Genomic DNA, 20,063 nt, shown 5'->3' on the forward strand with positions numbered 1-20,063 from the left:
GAAGAGCAACAGGACATAGTGAAAGAACTTTCTTCGAGAGTGAGTCGAACACTCGGTGTTGGTCTTGGTCTCGGCCAGTCTGACGTCTTCGTGGAAGCGCGGTGAAAGCGTCTGCACCACGTCCGCCCGATCTCCAGCAGCCTCTCGATTAAATCTAGGGGCAAATGTGAAGAAGACGAAGAAGAAGGAGGAGAAAGAAATCGAAGGAACAGTGGAAGGTGTGCCGGTACGCGATAGAATGCACTATCATGGAAAATTCAGTGAATACATGGAGTGTCTAGGAAGGTTCGTCGACGAATGGGAAGACCTTCTACCGTGACATTTCTTCACAGTCGCTAACCGAAACATGTTTCGACAAACCATATCGCACGAAATATGGACTTTCGGATTAATCTTGTTATTTTTCGCTCATGTGACATGTTTGAATGTGAAGTTCCTGCAAAATAATTCGTTGACCACGTCGAATTTTAGTGTAAGTAATAAATTTGATAGTGAAACTGAAGATTACGAGTGACGTTTAATAGCTGTTGCGAGTTACTAGAGTTTCAGACCTGTTGGTGGAGTTATCGTAAATTTTATTTGAATTCAGAAGAACTTGTATAACATGCCTATGAAAATGAAGAGAAGTATTTTAAATATCTCGGTACATATCTACATACAGATCGAAGAACGTAATGGACGAATTATATATTCATAAAATTCATCTCCTTTGCATTTATTGTTGGAGTTATTAGAAATCTTCCTGTACTTCGGAAGACTTCGTGTAAGACGCTCATGAATAATTTCAAATATTTTAGTAGAACGAGGAATGTAATTGAGGAATTATAGATTTATGAAATTCGCGTCTCCTTTACACTTATTATTCGATGCATTCATGAACAATTTCAAATATTTCATTACTGATCTAAGAATATAATTGAAAAATTATTACATATATGTCTACGAAATTGAGGATAATTTTCAATCACGCTTTTATACTCGCGATACTTTTACTAGAATCAATTTTCTGAATATTATATTTATGAGTAATATACAAGATTTTTAGTTTGTTCGTGTAGAATCGATTTTAGCGACGCAGGCCTTGACCCATAATTCGGATCGTGGTCACTTTCCCCGATCGTTCTTCTTGCTTATTCGAAATGGAGAGTGAACGTACAGCCGAAGAATGATCGATGCATTTTTTTTTCAGACAACGAATTCGACTCGCAATCGAAAGGGCAAGTTCCTGTTTGATGAATTATTCGGCCTTGACATAAGTAGCAGCTTGGATGACGATGATGCTGTGTCAAGGAATTGTACATGCGGTAAGGTTATACTGTATGCTAGATACGACACTTTCTCCTTCTTCCTTTTTGTGTATTTTATTTTCTACTTGAAACTACGCATTTTTAGAAATTGTTCGTGATTTTGCAGAAAAGATTATTAATGATGAAAATATTCTCGGCAACGTTCTTTGAATTATAGCTGTACATCAATCAAGAAACGGTAAAAGCACAGTAGAAAGTTGTAAAATAAATTATGTTAAATATATCAGTTTGATATAATCATTTTAAAAATATATGATAACGCTAAACGAAAAAAAAATTTCTTAAACCTATTTATTTTACGATAATAATAATTTTGTTAAAAATATAAATTATTCTAACAAACATTAGATTTATTGATATTCTATACATTAGAAATGTATGGATTTTACACGGATAAAAGATGTAGAGAGAGGGAGAGAGCAGTTAATTTAAATTCAATATTTTAGTAATTAGAAATAACAAAATTAACAGAAAATACTAATAATAGGAATTAATAAATAAAATAGTAACTTTAGCAATATGAAATTAAGATGAATAATGGAAGGAAGGGATCAAGTCCGGAACAAATAGATACAGAAAGAGGATTTAATGAACAGGTAAAATATATCTAACTTAAACAAAACCGTATACCTTGTTTCTTATTAAAATCTTCATTATAATAGAAAGAGAATAATAATATTAAAAATCTAAATTACGTGAGTAAAATCTCAAATCGATTCACCTGAAGATACAACATATCTAGAAACTAGTTTCACTTCCGTGGATCTTGACAAGCAAAGAAAAAAGTGGGTAGGGGGAAGAAAGAAATCTACGAACTAGTTTTCACAGCGTTCTATCTGTCTTGCCTCTTCCTCATCGGCAAGGAACGAAAGTGCGATCGAAAAATCACTTTCCCCCACGCGACTTTGCAAACTTATTACATCACGTGACGGAATTTACACTTGACCATGTCCAGTGTAATAACGTCAGTCGGTACCTACATATGATTGCGTGCTAGACTACCGATGTAACAGTTTACGGTAGAAAGCGTTCCTCACTATTTCCGGCTCCTGCAGCGATTGACGGTGACACGTAACAAGCAATAATGAACGATGAATTGCTTTTCAGAATGCGGTATATCCAATCAGGAGGACCGAATCGTTGGTGGGCAACCAACAACCCCAAACAAATATCCATGGGTGGCGAGACTCGTATACGAGGGTCGCTTTCATTGCGGAGCCAGCCTCGTTAACAATGATTACGTTCTTACCGCTGCTCACTGTGTACGTAGGTAAGTTTCTTGGACTCCATAGAATTTTGTTATGTTCTTATTTTCCTCCCTTTGAAACTTTATTATTACAGTGCCTCTTAAAAATGTTTGAACATTTATCGTATAAAAGTTTTTACGTATACTGTGTATTTTATTTTATGTATACTGCTAGTAATTAAAAGCATTAGAACGAGCGCCAATGATTAATACGAATTGGATACATTTTATTGGATATTTTTATTTTGTAATTATCTCATTATAAATCTTTTGTTTCGTTCGTCTGTTATTCAATCCTGTCTTATGACGCGATCAGTATTTCATACTGCCAATAAAATTTCAAAATGTTATAATACACATAGTATGTTCATAAAAGGTTTCTATAACTGCTACGCAATTGTGTAGATACCTTTATTGAGCTTTTCCAACTTCCCACGTACGGAATGTTGTTGCAAGAGAGAACATGTTAAAAATTATTGTCAGCTCTTTCCTTTCTATGAAACTTTTATTATTACGTAGGATAGTTTGCTAAAATTGGAATGGAATATATTATGTAATACGGGAATATTGTTTCAACGATAGCGTTTTAAAGTTTCTATAATTTTTCTTGTGTAAGTCTTTATGTAGGATAAAGAAAAGTATGACCGTTATTGAAATAAAAACATGCTGAATGAGCAGTCCTTTTCTTTTTCTGAACTTTGTTATTTTGTTGAACTCTGTTGGATTATTTGAAATGAGATCGTTAACTGTCCAGAAGTTTTAGTATTTTAACTTACTTCACTTTTATTCTTGACTCCTATTTATTTGAAATTATATTTAGTACTACAACAAATTATAATTTCTTTTTAAGAATAAAATCTATCCAAAAACTAAATTTATTATATATCCAATGATGAACGAAAAATCATAAAAAATAAATTAGTCATCAATAATAGATTAAAAAGAGATTAATTCGTTCTCTGGTTTTCGATATTTCATCAATAGGTTTCCGATATTTTGGTCTCCGCTTAATAAAAAAGCATTGAAGAATGTATAAAATTTTTTTTCTCGTCATAATATATGAAATGTCACTTGTTTTTCAGATTAAAACGGTCGAGGATCCGCGTGATACTTGGTGATTACGACCAACATGTGAATTCCGACGGAAAAGCCATAATGAGAGCAGTGAGCGCTATAATTCGTCACAGGAACTTCGACATGAATTCGTACAATCACGACGTTGCCTTATTGAAACTTCGCAAATCTGTGAAATTTTCTAAAACTGTCAAACCAGTATGTTTACCTCAAAAAGGTAATAAAAAGAAAAGGTAAAAAGAGATGAGCAATTGTACGTTTGTTAATGTTTGAGAATATTTAATTCTCCATAATAAAATTATTACTGATATTAGAGAGTATTTTGAATGAAAATTACGATGTGTCCAGAAAAATGTTGCACAAAAAACAGGATTTCCTCTCGGTACTATTTTTAAATAGAATATAAAATTAAACACAAAATATCCGGAACATACAATTTTTTTATATTTCTTCCATTAAATATTCTACGTTGCCAGATCGAAATTTTAACAACGTTTTGAGCGATGTTCCAAAAATATATACAAGTGCATTCACCTTTTGTTACAATGGGCCATGTTAACATAAGAGATTAGCACTTTTGCAACCGATGATGTTTGCTACGCGTTTTCGTCAAGTGTATAGTGTTAAATTTTTTTGGAAGCCAAACCCAAAAATTCAACTGATGCAACAACACGTTTCTTAATATAAAAAAGACTAGAAAATAATAATAAATATTTAACTTTGTTAAATTAAATCATCGTTCTTTTTCTAAAATACCCAAATTTGGGAAGTGAATTGATTTAATAATTGAAATAAGAACTTGGAAAGTAACTTAGTTTATTCGTGATTAAATTTAGCATTTGATAGTTAAAAACAAAAATTTACAAAAAAAATTTACAAAATAATTGCAATAAAATAACTTAATTAATGTTAAGGATTGCCTAGATCTTTCTCTTATAAAACACAAAAATTCATTGAAATAATTTCAGGTAGCGATCCGGCTGGTAAAGAAGGCACCGTGGTAGGCTGGGGGCGGACATCTGAAGGAGGTGCGCTTGCTGGACAAGTCCATGAAGTACAAGTGCCGATATTAAGTTTAATACAGTGCCGTAAAATGAAATATCGCGCTAATCGAATCACGGAAAACATGATCTGTGCTGGTCGAGGCAGTCAGGATTCTTGTCAAGGAGATAGTGGCGGACCTTTACTTGTGCACGAAGGCGACAGGCTTGAAATAGTTGGTAAGAAATTACTACAGCATCCTGTTTATCTTTTAACGTGCTCACTTTCGAATTATCAAGATGTATCTGTCAATATACTTTTCAATACAGGAATAGTGTCCTGGGGTGTTGGTTGCGGAAGACCAGGATATCCTGGAGTATACACCAGGGTAACTAGGTACCTGAATTGGATCAATACGAATATGAAAGAAGGATGTATATGTACAAATTAAAAATGATCGAACGACCATCAACAACCATAATTGTACAAAGAATTTGTGAGACTATCTTCATAGGAAGCAATAATATTTTATAGTTCTATGTAATTATTTATTAATTTTCAAGCGTGTCTGTTGAGAATCGTTGTATTTTTTTACTAGTATGGTTTTACTAATTGATTAGGTATAAAATAGAAAATTACTTTAAAATGTATATAGTTATAAGCCTGCCACGTCTTTTGAATCATCTTCGATGTAATCGTGATTCTTATCTTTAAAAAACATTTTCTAATATAAAAGAATCGTTGCTCATGTTCCATTCGTAGCAAGACTAAAGTCACAAAACTATAAGAAACTGTTACAAACTAGCGATTTAGTGATTCAGTTAATTGTTATTATCATATAAAGTTATTTTATACGTGAACGATAGATGTTACTACTTTTTTATATTTTTTATATCATGTACGTAATGCATTAATGAACTGTGACGTTAGAATAATCATTTAATAGTAACAAAGAAGAGATATTTTAATTTACCGCGCTAAATAAAAGTATTTATTTAAAAAAAACCAATCGTTCTTAAAGAAATGTAGAAAATAAGAAAACAACATTGAACTTCGTTTAGTAAGTTGTTATACGTTTTAATTAAATTAGTAATCTGTAATGGAGATTTTTTTGTTTAATTCTATAATAAATATCTGTTTTTCGTTTTGATTTGTTTTCAATAAAACGTAATTGCACCCTGAAATTTCTGATTTTATATATATGTTTTCAAAATGTAATATATATGAATATTGTATAATTCGAAGTATGCTGGTGTCACACCTTTTGTTGCGTGAATGGCAGCTGAACGTTGCTAGAATAATTATCAGTAACGGTTTTCTGTCGAACCACGATTAAATTAATGAAGCTAACATTCTACTGAAATCAGGACGACAGCGTGTGCATTGATGCACCGTGTATGTATCTTTCAATTTAGTACTCAATGATATAACGTTTGCTATGTAAATGTATATATATCTATATCCAAGGTAACACAATAGCTTAACATTGATATTGGAACTGCTTGCGAGAGATAAATTTCACTTAAAAAGTCTCACGTAACGCTTAAAATGTATACTAATACAATTAATTTTGAGATGTAATTTAAATGAGTTTCAACAGTTCAAATATTGTAATTGAAAATTCAAATGATATTCAATCTTCTTTCTTATATTTCTTTTAATTTCAATTTTTCCCTCAAGTATTAGTATTTTCAGGTAACAATATTAATTGATAGTAGTAATAATTCATTAATTCTAATTAAAATTCCAATTATTTCTAGTTTCGAAATTATTGTTTTAGGATAGTAACAATCTAAGTAAAGAAGTTTGTATTAATTGGAATTCCTAAACAAAAAAATGGTCCTTAAAATTTATATCCGCGACCATCTCTTTTTGCATAAAAATTACTCTTTAGGTGAGAGAATTTTTACTCAGGAATTTAATTATTTTAATGCAATTTCAAAGTTTCAATTTCCTAAATGTTGTGATTTCTTAAAATTATTTTAATTTAATTAAAATTATACAAATGTTTAAAGCAAACATTCTCCTAATGCACCAATAAAAACTAAGAATCTCTTATTTTTTTCGGTATAAAAATTACCTCTTCTCAATCATGATATACGTACAATAATTGTTACACATTTTGTTCATACAAAATAAAAATTCTTTTCTCGCCCGCTCGTAAATATGACGTTATTCAACAACTATTCTTGTAATGTCGTTGAGGAAAACAGAATCGTTAAAAGTGAATTCTCGTCGATGATACCGTAAAATCGAAGAGCTCTTGTTTCTGCCACACATTCGAGATCGCAGATAAATGCCAAACGATATTAAATATATCGTAACTTGTTCGAAAGTGGAAAAACCAGACTTTAATCGGCATATCGAATAGTCTCATGTCTATCTTGAACCAATGGCACATTATTAATACAAAACGCTTGCGGTTCAACGGTACCAGTTGACGCGCCAGTATGTATAATAAAAGTTTTGCATATAATAAGATACAGATAGGTATTCATAAACGTCTTCTCCCTTTAAATCTGCATAATACATTCGAGGCATTAATTTTTGGGCGCGTCTCGATTACTTACATGACATGAATAAGTGAAAGAAAAACATTTTCTTTCTTGAATGTCGCAATGTCATATTTAAACAAATAAGAATGAAATAGTACGTAGTTGTTTTAAAGACCAAATAATATAATCAACAGAATTTTTAAATTACTCTACTGTCAGATTTATCTTAAGTATTTATTAGAAAGACGTTTACAGTATTAAAATATCATCAGCATTAAATCACGAAATTTGTTTAAAAATGTACTTTTTATTCATTCTAAGAGATACATTCAAATGCGAGAAATCAAATATAATTTTTTTCTTATTAATCGTTGTCTATTTAAAATTCAAATAAATTCCAATTTAATCACACGTATATAACATACTGGATTAATTAATTCAATAAATGTAATAGTGACTTACCAATCAATATATACGTACATATATTAATATCTAACAATAAGTATAGGTAATAAACACATTTACAAGGAACGATAGACACCTTTACACTTAGTTAATATCTTTATCAAAAACATAAAAATGACTGACTAATAAACACACTGTCTGATCAGTATAGTAATTATAACATATACATCAATTTCTGTAAATGATACACACAAAAGACGAGCATTAAAATCAAATTACTCGTCATATTCTTCCGTAACATCTATAATCATACCAAAAAATATTAGATTATATCTAGAAACTGTGGATAAGTCCATACCCGTGGAAAGAGAAAAAACAAGATTGCAGCTATCGATGGAAACCATTGAAAAGTTAGAGTGACCCTGATGACGGTCAATAACAGTCATCCGTAATTCGACCCTGAACGTGAACCCGAACTGGTCAGGTACTGTCCAGTCGCCGACCAGTCGGTCGTGCCCTCCTTCTCTTCTGGAATAGCAATTACCTCTTCGACCTGAGTCGTCCTCAGTCGCCGTGGGACACTGGCGATAGTAACTCCCAGCTAGGGACATGTCCGTAACTCGTTCCTGACAGCGCCCGCGCGGAGGATCCTTCATCAATAAAGAATCCTTCCTGTGGAACGTGACGCGTGAAACTTCACACGGATAATAACACGGACTAAATTTAATCACGGAAAATGAAGTTTTCCCAGTGCGTTGTATTATTGGTCGCTCTGTATCTGGCCTCAGAAACTTGTCAAGTAAGATCTTCTTCCTGATAAAATTTCCTTGAACTGTGATATTAGTAATATATCATTAATATTAATAGAAGTGGTAATTTTCGAAATATGGAATACTATAAAATAGTAAAAATTTGTTAACTTACTTACTTTTTCATCGATTGATTTTACTTGTGAATTCGCTTGAAATTAGACAATTATAGAATATTAAAATGATGAAATTGTTTTAATACTTTTTATGATTCATGATAACCGTGTAGATTTAGTGGTCTGGTAGGTTTGTTGGTTCATTTAGGTTTAGGTGCAACGTAAATGGGCGACGATCTGCTATGGTTTACAATTATTGAAATTTATATACCTAATGTAAGCAGATTACATAGTTGAACGATTTCGTACAAAAATGATACACGATGATTAATTAATTGAAATCATGATAACGTGGTATAATATGAATCAAATGCTGTTTTTAAAAAAGAAATATTAATTCTATTAGATGATAATAAACAGATGTTGAGTTAGAGTTACATAAAACTTTTAGGCAAGTACTTTCGGTGAGAGGGTGAAAAACTTTTTTGGTATTTTTGGTAACAAACCACCGTACGCCATGGAAGAACCTGCACCTTGTTACTGTAGTAAGTACAGCTTCTATCTTCGCTAACAATATAAAAAATAACGAGTTACAAATGACAATATAAAACTCGGTTACACAGTATTGAGAATATTAGAAATATTTACTTAATTATAATATTCAATACATTCAATGTATATAATAAATACAATATCATCTAGTACAAAATAAAATTACTATTGCTAACTGAGAAACTAAAATTCTATTAAATGTTACTTATCGGTACTGTTTACATAATGAATACATAATCACACTCACTAAAACAAAAAGCAGTCACACAAAAGGCACTAAATTTCTATTCAACGCTATTACTTAATCCCAACACCGTTATAAACTCCAACATTACATCAAATTCTAAATTCCATCTTAGTATTAAATTCCAATCGATATTGTCAACTTACCGTGATTATTATCTTATCTTTCGTTACCGTTATGAACTGCGTTTTCCATTTAAGAAAACTAGGTTGTTAGCACCTTTACCTGTTCAAACTATGTATTAGGTTGCGGTCTGCGGAACGAAGAAAGCCGAATAGTCGGTGGTCAGACTACTCGTATGAATGAATTCCCATGGATGGCCAGGCTTTCGTATTTGAACAAATTCTACTGTGGTGGAACGTTGATTAATGATCGCTACGTCCTGACCGCGGCTCACTGTGTCAAAGGGTAAGCATTCACTGAAAAATAAGCAATAACTCTCTATAATATCCACGTGACTTGCACGTTACGTACTCATATATCTATATTTCCAAATTTTCGAAAATAAAACAAAATTCTAGTTGCTACAGGATTTCTATAACTTGGGGTGTTAAAATCTCCAGAAAAATAATTCATAGAACAAAACGTTTCGAATCTCTGATTTAAGTTACCAGCGATGATTCAGTTCTCCAGAGAAGCATGATCAGCTTTGCTAGTCCCATTTTCAGGTTCATGTGGTTCATGATCAAGGTCACGTTCGGTGAACACGACAGGTGTACCGAGAGAGGAGCTGAGACCAGATACGTGGTCAGAGTGTTAACCGGTGATTTCAGCTTCCTCAATTTCGACAATGACATCGCGCTTTTACGGCTGAACGAAAGAGTGCCTCTCAGCGACACTATAAGGCCCATATGTTTGCCAACAGAAAAAGGTGCGACTTTTACTTTTCTTATTACATTAAACACAAATAGTGCTAACATTTGTACTTCCTTTTGACTAATTAAATTTGTGTGTTAAAATGTTATATATATAATTGCTAATGTTATTAGTATATTATTATTTTTATTATTGACATTAAAATACTATATTTATATTAATATTGCTAATAATAAACAATAAGGTATAGATTATTACCAGTGTGCCAATAACTAGTGCATAATCTTTTGAAAATACGAAATAATTATTTTTCTTCCAAAAATCGTAGTTTTCCAAGAAATTTCTATGACTCATAATATCGCATTTATCGTGCGATACACATGTGTAAAATGCGCTGTGATAAATTATAACTGATATTAATCAGTAATGATAAAATTTTTAAACTTGTTTTATGACAAAAGCCTATGGTCTACAACTTATAATTTGTCAACTAATTAGTAAATTAGTTGCTAAATTATTGTGTAAAACAGCATTATTAATATAAACTTTTGAGAACGTTCATCATTTGAATTCCGTAATTCTTAAAAACTCTTTTCAATTTCGAAACACATTTATCGCATTTATTTTAACTAGAAACTTAACAAGATTTTGGACGATCAGAATTAGCATACGAATGACAAAAAATTGACCTACTTCTATGTTAAAAACTTTAACGCAAATTCTTCTTGTATCGATCTTCATCTGTTTAGTCGAGGGCGTGTCATTTCTCCTATCGATCAACATGTTTTTTTTAATTCTATCAAAAAAAGTGTGAACGAATTCCTATCGTTAAACTCTACCAAGTACTTACAGAGATAATAAATTCACACGTCAACCACAGACATCTCGGCTTTAGCAATGTGCTGCTTAATAAAGCCAGCATAACTCAAATCTATGAGATATTGCTACATTAATCTTCTAACTACAAACTTAAGCTTTCACAACAGAAAAATACACGACCTCACAAATGATTTAATGCGTCCTCTGGAATTATCCCATAACCATATTTTCCTTCTCCACGGTCATCAAAACAAAAACAACTAACGATTAAAAATATCCAACACATACCATTATATGGTCTTCACTTCAAATAAATTCAATGTTATTACTGACTAGTATCCATATAAGAATACGAGTAACAGAGGGTCATCGTTTCTTAAAAACATCTAAAACAGAAATATGTAGATGGAAAATGTACTTTCCCCGCTGTAAAATTGTGGAAACGGTTAAAGTACTCCTACAAAACGCATACATCCTGAATGCATCTACGTCAATGACTGTCGATAATATTTTAATTTAAAACCTAGTATGGCAAGTTCAAAGAAAAAAATAAAATAATTACATCGATCGAACACATATCGTTGCATGTTTCATTCGATAATCGCATTATTTACTGGCTGATTCATGAAGGGGCTGAATTGCAGGCAGAAATTAGTCAACATACGGGTAGCTTTCGCGAATGCAACCGCGTGATAACGGGCCATTTCGAATCATAACTCAATGAAAAAACGCAGTGGCAATCGTTACCCGAAATTGCATAATTCGTGTCAAGCGACTAGGTGAAAAGTGCAAGTGGATCAAATCGAATGGCTCAAATACGAAACGTTCTAGCCAGCTATGACACAGGTATAGGTCGTTCGCGTGTTTGTTCATATTGCATCGTAATCCCGCTCTTACTCTTTCTGTTTGATAATTGTTTCCATCGTTGCATATACGGGCCACGTTAATGTTTCCAGATAAGCAATACGTTGGAACGAAAGCAATCGCGTCCGGCTGGGGTACCTTGTACGAGGATGGGAAGCCATCTTGCCTGCTGCAGGAAGTCGAGGTACCGGTTATGAGCCTTCAGGATTGCCGTAACACAAGCTACAGTCCACGTATGATCTCTGATAACATGATGTGCGCTGGATATCCTGATGGGAAAAAGGATTCTTGTCAGGTAAGATCTGAATTTCTTATCAATATTCAAATATCTCTGATTCTGTGCGGAAGTATCTTGACATATACGCGCAGTAGATAAAACTTTAGCAGAAAATTACTTAGATACAAAAAAAAATTCTTTTACGGAGTTATAATTATCTCCATTTATCTTCATTTATCCCATCGCAGTAGATTAGGATACATTTGAATTAAAATTGATCACGTGCAATATCAATTAAGGATTATAAATAATTAAATATTACGAATCCTGTTGGACGATTTGTACTATGAACACCTTAGACCTATCGTCATAGATTCTCAATATTTCTATCTCTATATATTTCTTCTCAATTATGCCTTCAAAGAAATTATAGATGAAATTATACATTTTTCCTTTCTTCAAGGGTGATAGCGGAGGACCACTCATAGCCGAACGCGAAGACAAGAAATACGAACTCATAGGTATAGTATCCTGGGGAAACGGATGTGCTCGACCAGGATACCCTGGCGTTTACACAAGAGTCACACGATACATAAACTGGATAGTTTACCACTCGCGAGAGGGATGTTTCTGTGAACAAAATTAAGATCAATTGTTATGTGTAACAACGTGAAAAGCAATAGATTTTTCTGTATTATATTAATTATTATTATGAAACAACATTGAATGGGGATAAATACAAGTTTCATGGTGACGCCATTATCGATGATGGACTTTGAGATACATAGGGACATCAAGTCGATTTTCTTCGGATATTAATTAATATTTAGTTTCCAAAGTCATTGAAAACGTATTTTCTTAACATATTTTCAACATTGCAACAAGTAAATTATATAATTTTTTTTTGATATTGCTACTTGTATTAATATTTATGTAGAGACTAACTTCTACACAAGCAAATGTTTATTCTGCTTTTTGACAAATCTTTTTCTAAGAGAATATGCTCAAATGTAAGTAATGTACGAATTACTTCGCTAGGAATTATTTAAATAGTATTCATAAAATACTCAAACATTCCCTGTACATGATCTTTCATCTAAAAAAGAGGACTAATTACAATTATTACGAATTAAAAGATCATTTGAGTGTCACACGATCTGCTCAAATATAAAGAAAATTATAATCATTTTAAAAATGAAGTAATATGCTCAATGACAAGATAGTCAATAAACGTTTCTATTATACAAATTATACAACAATTATCAATACACTTTATTTCATCCTAATAACAATTTAAAATCTATAACACTTTAAATATACAAATAATTCAACAAACATGATAAAGCATATTTAGGCAATTAAAAGGATCGAGACAACAAATAATGCGAAGATTGTAATTTACAATACAAATGGGTTAACTTCCTGTCGATTGAGCCCACCAATCGGAACGAGAATTTCTATTGTTCGAATAAGAAATCGTACGAATCAATTTCTATTATATGTACTGCCTCCATTAGATTCATGTAAAGATAATTCTACTGTACTCTTAAACTTTCGAAATCCACAAAAAGCAGAGTTGATCAGTATAATCAATCAATACGACTCAACCATAGCCTATTTCAAATCAATAGAAACGATTACGCTCTCTCGACAAATCTCTGCATAGAAGGATAAGTCGACGCGTATTGAGCCTTCAAGTCGAAGCAAATACAAATCAAAGCTTACGATCGGGATACTATATGTGTCAAACGTACATGTACCATTTCCATGGATTGGTCCATCATACGATGCCTGAAATAGCCTAACGGTACTGTACTAACCGGTTATAAACCGGTTATAATTCAAACGAAAACGAAACAAGCAAAAACAAGATCGGCATCCTTTGGTCGATACCGAGGAACCACTCGTTAGTACGTTCGACATTGAGGAAAAAGCGTTGTATATTTTTCAAGATGCGGGCAACGATAATCCCGCTATACAAGACAAACCAACCGTTTAACCGGGACCAGTATCGTTTCGACAGCCGAGAGAAAAGTCATGAAGCTGCAAAACTTCCTCAAATATATCCTTTGTGGTTTGCTGTTGGTGCTCACTTCGAGGTTCATTCACTGCAATAAATTTAATTCATCCGTAAGCAATCTTACAATAATTTAGATAAAAAATTATTACGAGTACTATACTTTTGATATTTTATATATTTTGATATATTACGCGCATTCTGTGCATTTTTGTACCTTTAAATATCCCACAAATACATAAAAGTCTGCAGTCTATGGATAATTTAATTTAATTAAGCCTTAAGATGTAATTTTAAGTCTAGTCATTTCTAAAGAATGACACAACAAGGAAATAAAATATGTAAATAAATTTATGTATTCGTATACAAATATATTTTCTAAAGATTTTTGTGTTGATTTCATTAGGACATAGGAGATGACGAACTGCGGCAAACACGAGGCGTTCTGGACTACCTGCTTGGGAGATTTAAAACATGTGGCAACTGTCGTAAGGAAACACTTCAATTTTTTTACGATATAAATTACGAGAAATTTTTTCGTTGATTATCGATATAGTTTATTTACAGTTTGCGGAAGACCAAATCGATTTGTTGAGACACGGTTCCTTGGCGGGGAATACACGAAGACTCATGAATTTCCCTGGCTTGCAAATATTCACGTAAAATCAAAATTACTTCTCAGCGGAGTTCTAATAAACGATCGTTATGTTTTATCCTCTGCTAGCCAACTCATTCGGTTAGTAAATAAAATAAAGGTGACGTTGTTAAAAATATTATATGGTAACTTATCGATCTTGTTTGTAGTGTAACCGCGCCGGAAGTAAAAATATCTTTTGGAGAATACGATCGATGTAACTTGGATGTATCATCGACCACAGTTAGCGTTGAATCTTTGGTTCTATATCCGGAGTATAACGTAGAATCACATGCTCATAACTTGGCACTGATGAAGTTAAGTCAGCCGATTAAATTCGAGAGAAGAATCTCTCCCATTTGTTTGCCAAACCCAGGTATATAACTCATATAACAAGTTTACACAATTACTGTTAATATTAAACGAAATTGACCAATTTTAAACTCAATTTATAATACATAGATTTATGTTTAGGAATAAGTATTATTATTAATACAACGTATACTATGATCTACATGTTCCAGGTTCGACTTATCTTGGACAAGTTGGAACTTTGGTTGGGTGGATAGTGAGCACAGAGGAAGATACGAACAACAATCAGACTTGTCGACCGCGAAAATTGGGTCTTCCAATTTTGGGACGCGACGAGTGTATTAGATCTGGCATAAATCTTACAAATTTTCACAACGATTCCGGCTGTGCTGGAATATTAGGTGGAAGTTCTATTGTATGCGAGGTATGTTAACTTATCGTCAGTATTATCTTACTAATTGTTTACAAGTTCTATTAATATCGAAACTCTCTAATTAAGTACAGATATAAAAGGTACGTATTAACAAACCATTAGATAATACGAATACCATTAAATTACTAAATTTCAATCGAGAAGAATTTATCTTTCTTTTTGATTTATGTTTTATTTTATACAACTTTGCAATAATTTGTATCAATAAAATATGAAAATATATTTTTCAGAACGATGTAGGTTCTTCAGTGCAATATCGTTCATATGCTGGAGTATATGATCTAGTCGGTACGTATATCATTTATGATATTAGTTCTAAAATTGTATGAGTCACTCAAATAACCATAGTGGATAATTTTATTACAGCTATCTGACTATGATTATATAAATCATTCACGACTGAAATTGTATATATTAAAATAGTAAATTAATAAGAGACATTCTACTTCATAACAGGTATAATTTCGGATGTAAATAAATGTGGTAGCGCCCCTGCCATTTCGATATTCACAAGAGTTGGTCCACATCTAAATTGGATATTACAACAAACCAAAGATGCGTGCTATTGTCCAAAATAATAGATCATAGTTATTGAACTACGATCATTTCTCTCTTGTAAATATAATTCTACTGTATAGTATTCTAAACCTTTAGAAAGAATATGTAAATCCATTAGTAAATAAACTTCTAAATAAGAAAAGGTTAATTGTTTCTAACAACGATTTTATAACGAAGAATATACTTATGAAAATTATATAATGTATGTACCTACAATGTACGTTCACTTTGTTGCATGAAATTTATTACATGCTCGATGTCGGCACTTGCAATAATATTTTTATAGCATATGCGTGTATAAGTGGACGGTATTTCCAATCATGACAAATTAGTTTGGTATAATTCTTGATAAATGTTAATATACAATAACTCATTGAAATGACCTAAGTTTGATACAAATATATAGATACATACGTATAAACACCAGAATACTTTGTGCACCGAATTCGCTTAAACCTAGTACATACATACAGTAATTGCATTGCTTAGATATTTCGAACATTAATGATAATGCATTCGAATTTTCGGATTAACGAATGTAACATAAGATTATAAAATTTTCATTATAATACAACATTTAGCCGCATGCTATATCGAAAATAAAAATTATGATTATAATATATTAATACTGCAATATATAATATACATATATCATTGAAGGAACTGTTTGCAAAAGTGTACCATATAATTCTAGAGCTACTGCTGATTCTACACCTATACAACTTTAATCTGTGAATAAATATAATAAACGGTAGGAAGGTAAAAAAAATGAAATTTAAAAAATGAAGTATTACATAAACCTTAAAAAGTTAATATAGAAGCCTAAATATACTACGTAAGTGGCATTTTTTCTTATCAGTGTTTTTATTTCACTGATTTATATTAATATTTACATCATTGCTTGCAATTTGGTGTAACAATTTAGTCCAGTTAAAGGAAAAATGTATCTTATTGGTAAAATATTAAAAATCGTACTCTAATATACAAAAAAATTTGAAATACAATACGTGCCAAACTAATTTTGTAAAATGATTTGTAGTTTTTAAGCGAAAAAAGCGAAAATAATAATGTAAAATAATATAATAAATCTTCTAATGAGTTCGAAAGTATAAATTTAAATCTACATATTCCTAATTGTACAAGATGACGATAATGTTTAAGTTTAAAATTACTTAAATATTCAAAAATTAATAAGGCTAATATTTATTTACTTCGTATGGTATCGATAATATACTGCAAAAAACTTATATTTTAATGTACTTGTAACCAATAAGAATATATATGTGTATGTATGTGCTGAAATGTGTAAACAACTGATTAAAATACATATTAAAAATTTACTGAAAAGAAAAGGTTATTGAACGTAAATTGAAAGTAAACTATTTATCTATTACTAACTTTAAAATAATAACAATTAGTGGAACATTGACAAAGAATCAATTTGTCAAAAGTGAAGTCATATTACAATGGAAATATACTTCAGTACAAAATATGTTACACAAGTACTATTATACAGTAGCTTTAAAATATTTGATACATGCATTAATATATGACATGGGTCACATTTGCATTACACTGTGATGTAACTGCTTCTTCAAGTGTACAATCTAATTTAGTATAATTAACTGTACTCGATCGTCGTCTACCGCGATTACGTGATCTTCGTCCTTCCAATACAATAGCTAATATCTGCGATATTAAAATACCAAAATATCAATAACAGAAGTGAATAAAATAAAATATAATATAAAAAAGATAAATATAATATAAAATATATATAAATATATCATAAAATTATTACATACCTTCTGTTTATTATGATAACCAATGTATGCAGCTATTGAGATTAAGGAAATTATACTGAAGTAAGTAAAAAAGTGGGATTCTTCATCTGGCCTGATATTATTGTAACTAGACATCACATTTTTCTGTTCAGTCATACCCAGACCTTGATCTGCTATTATGAAAATATATATTCAATATAAATACATTAAAATATTAAGCAGTATAAAAGATTTTATTATAAAACTTTTTACCTGTATCATCAGGCTGTTCAGGTCTATTATTTGGATCTTAAAAAAAAAAATATACATAAAATTTAAATCTTTTATGGATCATACGTAAAAGTAAAAATACAAAATTTTAGGTAATAATAGATTTGATAAGTACCAATAGATAATTCATCACCTTGCACGTTGGAATTCCATTCATGACTAAAACCTTGTTCCTGAGTGTTTTCTGATAATGTACTTGTTGTGACATCCTCACTACCATCATTCTTATTTCCTCCATCTTCATTATTTACAGAATTTGTATTAGTTATCTCTTCTTTTCCTATCACTACTTTGTCATTACTTTTAGGCGGTGGTTCTATATTTTCAAGAACCTCATCTTTTCCATTTTGTGACTCCTTTCTTTTATAGCCTGTTGGAGATGTATTGATACCATCGATGTTACTTTCACTAGATATTATAGAGGATTTAGTATTATTCTGTTTTCCTTGTACTAGTGGCATAGTTACAACAGCTTTAACATCAATATGTCTATCTATCTGTGTTTTATTTTTATTATCATCATTTCCTTTTAATGCTTCACTGGAAGGTTTGTCTATTCCTGGACTAGGATGCAGTACTTGTGGATCTGGTTTTGCATCTTTATCATCTTCTTTCTCATTCGTGTCACCTTGAGACTTATTATTTGTATTTACTTGTTTTGTATCACTAATATGTTTGTTCCATGCTAATATCGCACAAAGTGGAGTAAATTTACCTGATTTATCAAAGCATTCCTGATAGCAGAAACGTAACGACTTTATATATGATAACTGACGTTCCAATTGTTTATATGCAATATTAATGTCACTAATATTGCCACAAAACTCATCTTTATCTCTTTCTTTTTCACCAGGGACCAAACTTTGAATATATGAATAAAATGTAGTCGTATTATTATATTCCTTGGGAAATTCATTAGAGTGACAAACTTTATACAATCCATCAAGGAATGCAAAACATAAAAGGATATTCGTTGAATTTAAATCATGCTCATCCACAGAATATGTTAAATTATTACAAACTGATGTAATATTATTTTCGTAAAAAAACGGTTGTACATTACAATTTAAGTAATTCTTAGCTTTTATTACATCTATAATACGCAGAGTTGTTGGTGCACTTAGTACATCTGACACTTTCATACAGTAAAGAAAAAAAACGAATATAGTAAAACCGAAAAGTGAACGATTTGCGTAGTTTTCCATAATTCCTTTATCTACAAAGTCAATATTCTATATCACTTTTAATTTCCTTAGTAATCACTCCAACACATTTATTACTGCGAGTACTGTATTACTTTTTGCGATTATAATGAACATAACCTTTCACAATTTAATTTGATACTAACCCCAACAACGCATTTAATATCATAGAATTTTACATATGCGCCATCTTTCTTCTGGATTAAGCATACGTAACCTAAAAGGTCGTTTTAGTAATTAAATCATTTTGCGTAATGTATAAAAGGTTTGCAATTGAACAATAATATAACGTTTTCTTTCTTCTTATATTAATATATATGTACATATATAATAAGTAAAGTTTTGTTTCGCAATATATTTTACATATAAATATGCGATTATTCTTGTAGTTGCTATTTTTCGCGATGAGTAATCTACAAGAATCAATGTTAATGGCTGCGAAGAAGACATTAGAAAATTTCACATTTATTTGAAATAACATTACTGTTTATGGTACAATACCATTTATTTCGTTTCCAAAATTATTTATTTTATTCATTATATTAATCACGAATAATGGCAACAATGTATATATAATTCATTTTATAAATGATAATAATAATTAATAGGATCTATTAATAATAGGATAATATCTAATCTAATAATAAGAAGGAAACATAATCTATAAAAATAATTTAATAATAGGAGGGAAGCCAATAGATAATTGAAATAAATATTTATATATGTATGTACATCTCTTCCATCATAATTTAGTGACAAAATTGCTAACAGACGTATAAAATTAATATCAAATTGATAGAATAATATAATATAGAATGTATTTAATAGAAAATAAGTAATTCCTGTGATAATAAATTAAAGGGCAGTTTTCCAGGATTTAAATTACCCCAGTAACTTATTTATTAAAATTTGTATAAATGATAAAACCTCTTCACATTATTAGCATAATGATAAATGTTTTTAAAAAT

General features: G+C 31.1%; 3 protein-coding genes across 6 annotated transcripts; 2 read left to right on the top strand and 1 right to left on the bottom strand.

The window, feature by feature from the left end:
• LOC117163402 (trypsin-1) lies at window positions 1–5,170 on the top strand. Its single transcript, XM_033345645.2, has 6 exons — window positions 1–472; window positions 1,190–1,304; window positions 2,415–2,577; window positions 3,636–3,844; window positions 4,596–4,847; window positions 4,938–5,170. The coding sequence occupies exons 1-6, from the start codon at window positions 347–349 to the stop codon at window positions 5,057–5,059; spliced, it is 987 nt and encodes a 328-aa protein (XP_033201536.2). The 5' UTR covers window positions 1–346; the 3' UTR covers window positions 5,060–5,170.
• Window positions 5,171–8,087: 2,917 nt separating this feature from the next.
• LOC117163400 (transmembrane protease serine 9) lies at window positions 8,088–15,981 on the top strand. Its single transcript, XM_033345642.2, has 13 exons — window positions 8,088–8,307; window positions 8,825–8,918; window positions 9,415–9,577; window positions 9,838–10,040; window positions 11,761–11,963; window positions 12,349–12,527; window positions 13,868–14,015; window positions 14,309–14,390; window positions 14,470–14,638; window positions 14,707–14,912; window positions 15,061–15,272; window positions 15,512–15,569; window positions 15,738–15,981. The coding sequence occupies exons 1-13, from the start codon at window positions 8,245–8,247 to the stop codon at window positions 15,857–15,859; spliced, it is 1,902 nt and encodes a 633-aa protein (XP_033201533.2). The 5' UTR covers window positions 8,088–8,244; the 3' UTR covers window positions 15,860–15,981.
• A 190-nt stretch (window positions 15,982–16,171) lies between these two features.
• Window positions 16,172–19,365, bottom strand: LOC117163397 (uncharacterized). Of its 4 annotated transcripts, none has more exons than XM_033345638.2 (4): window positions 18,027–19,365; window positions 17,876–17,911; window positions 17,645–17,793; window positions 16,172–17,528 (listed from the first exon to the last, which is right to left on the bottom strand). In XM_033345638.2, the coding sequence occupies exons 1-4, from the start codon at window positions 19,096–19,098 to the stop codon at window positions 17,382–17,384; spliced, it is 1,404 nt and encodes a 467-aa protein (XP_033201529.2). In that variant the 5' UTR covers window positions 19,099–19,365; the 3' UTR covers window positions 16,172–17,381. The 4 variants fall into 4 exon arrangements, with proteins under 4 accessions (XP_033201529.2, XP_033201527.2, XP_033201528.2 ...); XM_033345636.2 differs by having other exon boundaries at window positions 18,009–19,364; XM_033345637.2 differs by having other exon boundaries at window positions 17,645–17,796; window positions 18,027–19,360.
• Between the last annotated feature and the right edge of the window lie 698 nt (window positions 19,366–20,063).

Source organism: Bombus vancouverensis, chromosome 9 (genome assembly GCF_051014615.1).
Source record: "Bombus vancouverensis nearcticus chromosome 9, iyBomVanc1_principal, whole genome shotgun sequence".
NCBI classification, from domain to species: domain Eukaryota; kingdom Metazoa; phylum Arthropoda; class Insecta; order Hymenoptera; family Apidae; genus Bombus; species Bombus vancouverensis.

Coding starts and splice junctions, on each gene's coding strand:
- LOC117163402 (XM_033345645.2), top strand. CDS start 347: ATGTTTCGACAAACCATATCGCACGAAATATGGACTTTCGGATTAATC. Junction 3,845..4,595: donor AGTATGTTTACCTCAAAAAG/GTAATAAAAAGA, acceptor AAATAATTTCAG/GTAGCGATCCGGCTGGTAAA. Junction 4,848..4,937: donor CGACAGGCTTGAAATAGTTG/GTAAGAAATTAC, acceptor TTTTCAATACAG/GAATAGTGTCCTGGGGTGTT.
- LOC117163400 (XM_033345642.2), top strand. CDS start 8,245: ATGAAGTTTTCCCAGTGCGTTGTATTATTGGTCGCTCTGTATCTGGCC. Junction 8,308..8,824: donor TGGCCTCAGAAACTTGTCAA/GTAAGATCTTCT, acceptor TAAAACTTTTAG/GCAAGTACTTTCGGTGAGAG. Junction 14,639..14,706: donor TCTGCTAGCCAACTCATTCG/GTTAGTAAATAA, acceptor TCTTGTTTGTAG/TGTAACCGCGCCGGAAGTAA.
- LOC117163397 (XM_033345635.2), bottom strand. CDS start 19,098: ATGGAAAACTACGCAAATCGTTCACTTTTCGGTTTTACTATATTCGTT. Junction 17,797..17,875: donor TGAACAGCCTGATGATACAG/GTAAAAAGTTTT, acceptor TTTTCATAATAG/CAGATCAAGGTCTGGGTATG. Junction 17,529..17,644: donor GTTATCATAATAAACAGAAG/GTATGTAATAAT, acceptor TTAATATCGCAG/ATATTAGCTATTGTATTGGA.